Genomic DNA, 10955 nt, shown 5'->3' on the forward strand with positions numbered 1-10955 from the left:
TATTTTAATTTTGTAAACTAATTTTTTTTCAATATTTAAATATTCAAATAGTAAGTTGTAACTTTTAGAACAGCAATTGAAGTAAGGAAATTAGGAAATTGATTGATTTGAGTTTGGGAAATAATAAGGTGAAGGGAGGGAAAGCAAAAACAAGCACAAGGCTCGAGAGTTAAAAATGGATGATTCGATGGGACACCCAAATCATTCACATTCTCATTCTATTCACTCTCTGAAATATATTCAAAGTCATTGCATTATTACACGTTCAATTTATGTAAATAGTGCCATCTTATTATTAGTGTTACTAAAGTTTTACATAACCATTTGGGCAACAATATGTATATTCTATGTGATCTGATTATTTATTAGAATTCAGTTATGACATAATAATCTTAAGATCACATAAAACAACCAAATGAAATTATTATGTAGATGGTAATATTGTGTATATTTTTGTTGTTTGTTAATTTTTATAGAAAACAATCTTGGCAGTGCAGTATCTTCTACTGTTAAACCGCGACTAAATTGTGGCAGTTCTTTTAGGGTTTATTTTATTTCTAAATAAAAATAATTCAGCTACAAATAATATACTTAATTTTGTAAAATTTTTCATAAGAGAACTTAAAAAATAAAATAAAAGTGAAAAATGAATTTTCTTGAGTGACATACATCAACTACATATGAAATTAAAATTATACATAAATTTTATCGATAAAATTTTCATTCCATTTTTACTTTTCATTTAAACAAATACACTCTTGTTACGTGGGTAACCTGAGATTGGATTTGAAGGATTGACCCAAACGTTAAAGAAATGTGGTCTCCGACTTGGTTTAGGTCTGGGAGCCTCCGTCCGAGTTGTGTATGTAAAAGAATGGGAGGTGGTACTTGCAAACACACTCTGATATTTAGGTTAGCAAGGGAGTAAGCAGGTTTTTAGAGTATTGGAACTTAGTTTTACCTGAATGTGTCACTATATTTATAGTAGTGATCCAATAACCACCATTGGAGTAGTTCCACTTCTGCTGGTGGATAACCGTTCCTCTATCTTAGGATTGTTGAGATATCACTTCTAGAAGTAGATGAAAAATTTTAGGAGGCAATTACTTATTCGAATAAGTGTTATCTGCCAGCTCATGTCAATCCCGACCTCTTTGGGGAGGAGCCTATGTCGAGCCCAACCTCTTTAGACGAGGTCGGATAAGTGATGAAGACCAATCTTTAAGTTGGACATTTTTAACTTACTTGAGTCTGAACAATAGTATTGGGTCAGAATATGAATAACTCTTAAAGTTAAGAATATAATTAAATGATAAATGCATTTTCCACCAATAACATGTCGCTTTTGGAGAAATTAGATGAGGAACTTGACTTGTTTAGCTACCGTTAATTTCAAGATTCCATGTGTAAAAAAGTGAAAATAAATATATATTATTGACAATGATGGCTACTTATTTAAGTTATCTTGTTGGGCCAGCCCAAACCGACCTTGAAATTGGTCTCCTAATTCAATCATGGAGTGGAAGTTCTACAGTAGAAAAACACCGGTAAAAAGAGCAAGGTTCTTCTCAGTTTTGACGCCAAAAAGAAAAGAAATGAAAAGAGAAAAAGAAAAAAAAAATCTCACTTCTCCAACCATTCTTTTACCAATAATAAATGGCATGAAACAACACCTTGATCAACCTCAAATTGTGATTACTTTTTTATGTAGTTGATTCTTCTAGCTTACATAATTAAGGAGAAGTCATATTAATATAATTTAGACATCTATAAAATACCTAATAAGATTCAAGGGTAAAAAATAAAGTAATACTAGTTAGGAAGAAAAAAAATAGTCCAAATAAATTTGTCTTATTTAGTATTTATTAATTTTAGTAATAATTAATAAATATTAAATAAGACGAATTTTAACTGTTTTTGGCGAATTTTTTGTTTGTTAATAAATATTTTTAAAAAAATTTAAAAGTTTAAGAAGTTCATGAGGAACCAAACGGGAATAAAAATTAAGAAAATATACTCTAAATGCTAAAATGAGGTTACACCAAATTATGATGATTTGAATGTTTAATTTTTCCCCTTAATTAGTCTAATCACTTGAGCTTATTATTAGGTCTTCCCCTAAACTAGTTTGTTTATAAAGTTGCTCTGATTTTATATAATTTTCATGTTTTCTTTCCCAAAAAGTAATGTATGTTGACCAGAATTATTGAATAAGAATTCATCTATGTTGATGAAGGAACGCACAATCAAAAATTGAAGGCATAATTTTCTTGGCCACCAATCAAATTTAATATTGATTATTCAAATATTAGGCTATGCACCTTTGATGATAAGGAGAAGCAACAAAAAAGGTTTGGTTAGCATGTGCTCTTGAATTACTTATTAACAAACCCACATGAGAATAGTTTGAGTTTTAATATCTTTAAATATCTTTAAATAGAGAAAAATAACACTAAAACAAACTTTACTACCTTTGTTATGTACTAACTTTAACTCAAGTAAAATTAAAAAAAAAAAGTTTAAATAATTTCAGACCTAATGACTTGAGAAAGAGAAAAAAAAAGTATAGTTTCCTTTTATATATGTAAATTACCTTTTTTTAATGTATTTTTAGATTAAACAGATTTCTATAAATTAATTCAAAATGCACTAAAATAATAGAAATGTGATAATAATAATAATAATAGTAGTAGTAGTAGTAGTATATTAAAATAAAAGATGTAACATGCATGGTGGACAAGGTGCCGCCGAACAATAAAAATGGCAGTAATATATAGTTGGTGATGATGGAAAGTGATACGATCTTCTAATAAGTAGCAGCAGAAAGATGATTATGATTTGTTTTCTCGGGCCCCTAATAATAACAATTGAATTTTAGAATTCAAGAATATATAAAGTTTGTCTTTTGGGAATGATAGAATAGTAATAATAATAACAACAACAATGCAATAATAATAATAATAATAATAGAATTAATTGACATTGGTTGGGTGAATTTTTTTTAAACATGGGAAAATATAAATTACTAAAAGACCGAATGGGCTTTTTATTTTTAATATGAATTAGGTACATGTAATACGAAAAAATGAGGGTTTGAGTATATAATACATAGATATGGATTAATAACGGATTAATAATCAATGGATCGGAATTATTCAAGAATTTGAAATTATCGATTTGATAGAGGGAGCTATGTGCCATCAAAAGAAAGAAAGATTTAAAGGAAAAAATTTAAAAAAAAATCGTGACTCTTATTTTTTTTTGAAAAATTTTTTTTCTTTAAATCGCTAGTTATAATTTATGTATTTTTTATTACTTTCTCGAATTATTACTCATTTTATTCCGACAATATTCTATTCCATATCGATGCATACTACAAAATTCACATAATACTATAATTTATAATAACCAAAAAAATTAGGCACCAAAAAGAGTAGTAGATTATTGTTTGTGATAAAACCTTTTTGTCGTATTGTATCTGTGGTTAGTATTATTGGATCCCAATTATTAGCGGTCTTTAATTTAATTACAATTGGGGCGCTTCACGTGCTGCTGAATCAATCACTCATTATTGAAGGTTTTATTTGATTCTATTAGTCCCTTTTTGACACTATGCTCAATTACTATTTACTGCTCCTACTTCAATTCACTATAAGCTATGACGCTTTGGCCCTCCTAATGCTACCCCTACATACTGTCTAATAATGTCTTTTAATTTGGACTTATTATTTTCAAAATTATGTGTGTTTCTAGCATCAAATTGTAAGAGACTTTTATTCTTTTAACAATATATTAAGCAAATTGCATTTTTAGGGAGAAGACTAATAAGATTCAACATATTGAGAAACAAACATTGCTAAAGATAATTGATCTCCATAAATGGCAAATATCCATTTGAGCGTCTAACAATTTTCATATGGTTTTTCTTAAAGACTAATTCATTCTAGATTTAAAATTTATTTAAAAATTTATTAGTGATTAATAATTATATATATAATAAAATTAGAATTTTTTATATTTATTTAAATAAACTAATAAATTAGTTATTTTGATCAACCAAATTAGTTAGTAAAATTCATATGTTTTTTACGGTGTTTTTTAATTGAGTTAACCAAAGACTAATTCATTTTAAATTTGAGATTCACTTAAAAATTTATTGTCACTAACTAATAATTAATTAATTATTATATATATAAAATAAAATTTAAATTTTTTTATATTTATTTAAATAAATCAATATACTAATTACTTGATCAACCATAACGAAAAACAAATATTGATAGACACTTTTCTTTTTTCAACTTAGTTGAAGACACACAAAATTTGTGGATTGTTGTAAAATGAAAAAAAAAAGTAAAAAAAAAAAAGAAGGTTTGATTGTGTGTAGCTTTCGCTTTCAACAAGTGACAGCTAGCTAATAAGATAGCTGAGCATGAAGCTGTTTGATCCTTACAAATTGACCTATTCCAAACTTTGTTTAATTCATCTGCCATCTCTATCTTTTCGCATTACTATATTACTATTGCTGCATTTACTTCTAGAAATTCTCACTACCATACATGCTATAACAAAAATTTAAAATTTATCAGATATTTCAATCATTTTCAATAATTAATTTTAATTATAAAAAATTAATCGTATTAACTTTTTATAATTAAAATTAACGGTTAAAAATTATTAAAATACTAATATACCAATATATTTAAAAGTTTTATCTTGCTATATATATATATGTTGCTTCAATACTACTGTAGGAACTATGACCATGGAAGACCTTAATTATTAGGGCATCAAATTTCATATCATATCATATTATTATTATGGCAGCTAAGCTCTTGGTACGTTTTATTTGAATTGTGGTGCATACCATTAATGAAGCAAATTAAAGGTCAACTCAACAGTTCTTTTCACATGAGATGACCTAATTACAATGTTAGGTCAGTTGGATACAAATTGTTATTATTATTATTATGGAAAATGAGAATTTGAAACTTTTTATGTAATTTAATTTGCAATCTTTCTATGAGCATTTATAGATGAAATGTGCCAACCCACCAAAAAAATTAAAATTTTTTTTGACAAAATTGATCTCTTAAAAAATATTGAAATCATGGAAGAATGTATATATTATTATTATTATTATTAACCCTTCTAAATACTATTTCTTTGAATTTTCTGCTAAATCTTAGATTTTAAAAAACGGTTAAAGCTAATTCTGTTTAAAAAAAATTCTCAAGAATAATTCTTAAGAATAAAAGGTGACAACAAATACTTATTTCTTATATAAAATTATTAGTTATTATTAATTAGCTGATGTGTCGTGAAAGTGATGGAAGAAACAATGAGAATTTTTTGATACATCATCAACCATCCAATATGGTAATATAATCATCAAACATGGAATGAAAATTACATTCATCGAGGTTTTTGTTTGATGCATGTTCCACATTGGAAGGCCTAAACTATAAGACAGCAAGTTTTCATCATTTAATTAGAAATAATTTTATTCGAAGCGAGACAAAATTATATATATTATTTATTTAATTTAATATTTAGTAGAAGATATAGTATAGGGCTTTTCTTGAAATTAATTGAACCCAATTTTTTTTGTTTAATTAACACGACTTCTCACTAACTTAATTAATTAATTAATTAATTAATTACGTGGTAGCTGGTTGGTATAGAGCTGGTTCAATTAATTAATATGTTTTTATGTCTTTCTAGAATGCTACTGAAATAGATACTAGTAAATTTTTGCTTGCAAGCTAGGGCAAGTTTAAAGAAAGCACAAACAAACATGCAATCGATGAAGCTCGTGTATGTCTCATAACGGAATAAAATGGTAAACAAACAAAGATATATCTAAATTATTCTATCATTCGCAAAAATGTTTTAAAGTTTGATTATCAATAAAAATATTTTTAAATTATTTAAAACTATGATAAAAATGCACTTTCGTAATATTCTTATACTTACTAAGAAAGTTAATTCTTGGAAATTAAAGCACTCGACATGCTTGGCTACATATTTGCATTGCTTGGTGAGCCCTATAAGATAGGGAGTATATTTAAGTAGTGAAAAAAATGATGAATTAATGTTCTTTTCCTAATATATTTTTCTTTAAGATTTATGATTAATTAATGTTTCTCTCCTAAAAAACACATTGAGTTTTTTTTTTTTTTTTTGCACAATGATTAATTAGTCACATAAAAATAAATTTTAAAAACCGAATTAAGTATTTTCTTTTAACAATCTCGTTATTTTTTGAAATAATTATCAGGACCATTTAAGACTTTTTTTCTTATTATTATTATTAGTAAAGTGAAAATACAGGTAAGATAACATTACAACATATATGTCCTAAATAGACTCTCTATTTTAATTTTGTTTCATTCATATGTTGTATTATATATGACTTAATTTTTAATTAATTAATATTATTTAATTTTATTGTGAAATTGTTTCTTTTAGTATTTATTGTTAAAAGATCTAAAATACAAATATAATTTAAATTTTTTTTATTCGCGCTATAATTTGTTGGGATTTTGTTTGTGTAAGAAAGTGTCGTACATACCAATGAGTAATAATTCAAATGGCATAGTCTCTCCATACTTAATTAAGAGGCTGCGGATTCGAGTCTCGTATCTTTAGTAAAAAGAAAAAAATATCCTACACAAGAACCGTTGGATTTGGTTATTGATGATGACGTGGATGATCTAAGCGGTGATTGAGACGTGTGTGATAAAATGTGAGTGACGCAGCACTTCTGCTTTTGGTTACATACTTAGATACTCACTTGAAAGAAAATCTTTACAATGAAAACCAAATAATAAATATATTTTTGTTTTGTTTCGTTAATTATAGCGGGATGGTCAGAGAGAAAGTACTACCGGGTTTTCCGGTGCAAGGACGAATAAGTAAAAGCCAATGATGTGACACGTGGGCCAACCTCCTCCGTTGATGGTCAAAAAACATCATTTTTATTTTTTTTTAATTGTCTACGATATTTTTTTTTGTCACGGGACAAAATAATTTTATCGTAGATTTAAACTATATTTAAAATTTTTTTATTATTTAATAGATTGTTACATACATAAAATAAAATTTTAATTTCAGACATTTATTTAACCAGACAAGTGAGTTGAGTCATCGACTAACTTTTGATTCATGAGTTTGATTTTCATTCACCCATCAAAACTCTCTTTGATAGACAGAAGTTTTTTGTCCTTACAAACTTTGGTCAAAATAGTACCCTTTATTTTTGGAGAAATTTGTTCTTAAATGGTTGATGTGCATCTTGATCAAACAAAAGGACATTAGTGTAAGTTCAAGAAAAAAAAAAAGAGCGACATTGGAAAAAAAATTTTATTCAAAACTTTTGATGTATATATACAACAGACTTTCTGAATTCTTGTGTTTTCTAACAAGGTAAAAAAAAAAAATTGTCCTCTATATTCTGAATTTAACACTTAATAACTTCCTTTATGCATTGTTGTATCAAAAGGAAATTAGTGCTAGCTTGTACAGTAAAAATTTATTTAGAAGAACATAAGTTGATCGAATAATCAATACTTGTGTTTTAAATAAATGTAAAGATTTAAATCTAGATTACTTATATGGTAACTCATTAGTCCGGACTAAGAAAAATCGCAAAAAACGAAAATAAATAAATAAATAGAAAATTATACAATAATTAAGTAAAAATTTGTTCTTAAAAATGCCATGAAGTGGTGTTTGATATATTTATTATTCATTTTTTTTACTAATTGTCTCGCTCTAGTAGATACGGTGTATATATGTAGAGTTCAAATTAATTAAATGTTGCACCCAATTTAATAATGAAGAATATTATATATGTACATGTACTCAAAATATATACAAATAGATAAGCAAGCTAGTATTTTTCTGTGAAATATTATTTGGAAGTATTAGTATGATAGGATAATTAATTGTTCCTCTACATATTATCTTTGTAAAATTTTTGATAAAACAATCTATACATGTTGAAAGATTTAGATAATATACAAAAAGGGAGAGAACAAAATGTAATTAAACTTTAGTAGAATCCATATATCACCCAAATTATATCAAACAAAAAAATGATATTAGTTTTGTGTGAATATAATTGAAATAAAGTAGAAACTATTTGTTTGTTTTAATTAATATAATTGTTTTTTCTGTTTTTTTTCTAAAATTTTAAATATTTATTTTGTTTATAATATTCAAGTAATATTGTTTTTTATTTTTTCATTAATATGGACATAGCTTTTAAAAAGAAAATGATGATAACATTAATTATATTAATTACAAATTTTCTGAATATATTTTTCATTTTTTTTTGTCAGAGGATACTATGTTGATATGTTCCCTTCGGCCCAAACTTTCTCTTTCTTTTCTCTTTTCTCAATTCATAAATGAGTTCTATGGCGGCGAAACCACCACTACTTACACACTATTTCTCGTTCCATTATTATTATTATTGCTATTGAAAATGATAAATAACTTCTTGGTCTTTTAATTTGAAAATAAATAATTTTTAGATTAAAAAAAAGCTATTTATTTTTTTCTAGGAAAAATATACGTTACCAAGAGAGAGTCTGCCAACTATTACCAACATGATAAATTAGAATTAAACCATGATTAACTTAGATGTGACTTTATTTAGTAGATGAGCTTCATGTCCAGCCCAACTCAAGTTGGCAGATTTTAGCAGATAAAAAGTTGGTAACGTAGCACTACTATTTTTCTATTGTTACTGCTTCAACCACATACAAAACCTTCTCTTTCTCTTTAATAATTTTTTTTATTTTTTTATTTTCCACCCTGAAATGTTTTAATCTTACTGAGAGTCAACCAAATAAAACACCCTCCAAAAAAATCAATTAATTAATTAAGTGTAGATATTTAAAAAAAAAAAAAACCACAACTAAGTACTAACACTTTGCACTTGAAAAGGCAACAAAATTACAGAGAATTTATATAAGCTTTCTCTCTCTCGGTTTCTACTTCTTCTTCTTAGCTTCTTCATTCTGCTATGGATGTTATCTCCACCACTATTTGGTGCAACCTAACATGGCAGGTTTATTCTCTCTAGGTCCACATCATAGCAAACAAGAAGAACAAGATCAAGAAGAAAACAACAACAACAACAGCAACATCCAATTGCTATTGAGAAACGAAGAGATCTACACCAATAGCAGCACCACCAACACCAACACCAACAGAGGGTTCGAGATATGGCCTCATCATCATCAACCGAGCTACTACTCCTTCGGTTTGGGTCCATCTAGTGAGAGAAACACCACCACCACAAACCTAAACGACGACGTTTCGGTGTCTTTCTCTGATGAGTCTAATCGGTTCGGGTTCACCGTGATGAGATCTTCTTCTTCTGGATCGGGTTTAGGAAGCGGCACCAATTGCCAAGACTGCGGTAACCAAGCCAAGAAAGACTGCCTCCACCTTCGCTGCCGAACCTGCTGCCGAAGCCGAGGGTTTCAATGTTCTACTCACGTCAAAAGCACCTGGGTTCCTGCTGCCAAACGACGCGAGCGCCAACACACTCTCGCGTCGTTACAGCAGCAGCAACCCGGGAGAGCAGGAGAAGGAGAAGGAGGAGGCGATGTTCACTCTAGACGAAGTAGAGAAGCCTCCGCTTGTGTTCCCATGCCGATTACTACTACAGGTAAATTCAATTGAGGGAGAGATTATATGTAAGAATTGCAATTTCTTACTATGGTCTATTACATTATATATCATGAAATTCCTTGAAATGATTAATAAGTTTCATGATATGTGTCACATGCATTGTGACCCCTTATTATTATATGATGAATTTTGAATTGTTGGATATGATGAAATTAGGGTTGGAACTAGGGCAATTCCCTCCGGAGTTGAACTCACCGGCGGTGTTCCGGTGCGTCAAAGTCAGCCCAATGGACGCACCTGATGAGAGGTACGCGTATCAAACGGCTGTCAATATAGGAGGCCATGTTTTCAAGGGGATTCTCTACGATCAAGGTCCAGATGGTCCTTTCGCCACCAATGCCGCCGCCGCCGGTGAAGGTTCCTCCCATGGAGGAGGTGAGCCTCATCATCAACAACTCAGTCTCATAACAACCACCAGCGGTGCCGGCATCACATTTGACCCTTCACAGCTTTATCCGGCGCCGATGAATGCTTTCATGGCCGGTACGCAATTCTTTCCGCCCCCGAGAACCTAGAGCCTTAACAGAGTAATGTTATTTGAATATAATAAAGAGATATATCATAGTGATAAGAAGAGAGAAAAAATGTTTTTTCAATTTCAATACTCATAACATTGTATTCATTTTCTCCTCTCTCTTCTTATAGTTATGTTATATCTATTTTCTATGTTCAAATATTATTATTAGAGTGTGTATCCCTCTCCCTTTGAATAATTTAAATTGGAGTCTCTACTAGGATTTATGTTTCTTGATGGGAGGTATGTATAACATTATTATTGAGCTCAATGCAACTTATATATATTGTAGCTTCTAGAGAGCTATAGAGAGCAGTTAAGAAGTGTTCACAAATGATTAGGACCATGATGATCATTTCAGAGGGTGCACGAAATTAAAGGGTCCCCTTGTGTTTCTTTTGTTTTTGTCTTGTCCCAATCTCACTTCAGATTTTCATGCTGCCAAATACTAAATTCTTATTATATCTTATCGAAACTCTCAACCTTAATTTATCTAAGCTAATTTTCAGTTCTACCAAATAATGTGTATCATTTCTTTTCTATACATAGATAGCATCTGGTTATGTGCAATTAATAATATTATTATTTTTACAATCTGTGATTTTCTTAGATTGATTTGATTTGATTGGATTATAGTATTTAGTTTTTTTTTTTCTGCTGGTTAGTGCTGTAGTCCATCATGCTTTTTCTCCCGTTTATCCGCGTTTTCATGGTGGATCAAATCAAAATGGAA

The 10955-nt window shown here is 28.9% G+C and overlaps 1 protein-coding gene across 1 annotated transcript; it reads left to right on the plus strand.

Annotated features, from left to right (window-relative positions):
• Positions 1-8953: 8953 nt before the first annotated feature.
• LOC112696348 (protein SHI RELATED SEQUENCE 5-like) lies at positions 8954-10744 on the plus strand. Its single transcript, XM_025749078.3, has 2 exons — positions 8954-9685; positions 9865-10744. The coding sequence occupies exons 1-2, from the start codon at positions 9073-9075 to the stop codon at positions 10221-10223; spliced, it is 972 nt and encodes a 323-aa protein (XP_025604863.1). The 5' UTR covers positions 8954-9072; the 3' UTR covers positions 10224-10744.
• The last annotated feature ends 211 nt before the right edge of the window (positions 10745-10955 follow it).

This window comes from Arachis hypogaea, chromosome 6 (genome assembly GCF_003086295.3).
Source record: "Arachis hypogaea cultivar Tifrunner chromosome 6, arahy.Tifrunner.gnm2.J5K5, whole genome shotgun sequence".
NCBI lineage: Eukaryota > Viridiplantae > Streptophyta > Magnoliopsida > Fabales > Fabaceae > Arachis > Arachis hypogaea.

Coding starts and splice junctions, on each gene's coding strand:
- LOC112696348 (XM_025749078.3), top strand. CDS start 9,073: ATGGCAGGTTTATTCTCTCTAGGTCCACATCATAGCAAACAAGAAGAA. Junction 9,686..9,864: donor CATGCCGATTACTACTACAG/GTAAATTCAATT, acceptor TGATGAAATTAG/GGTTGGAACTAGGGCAATTC.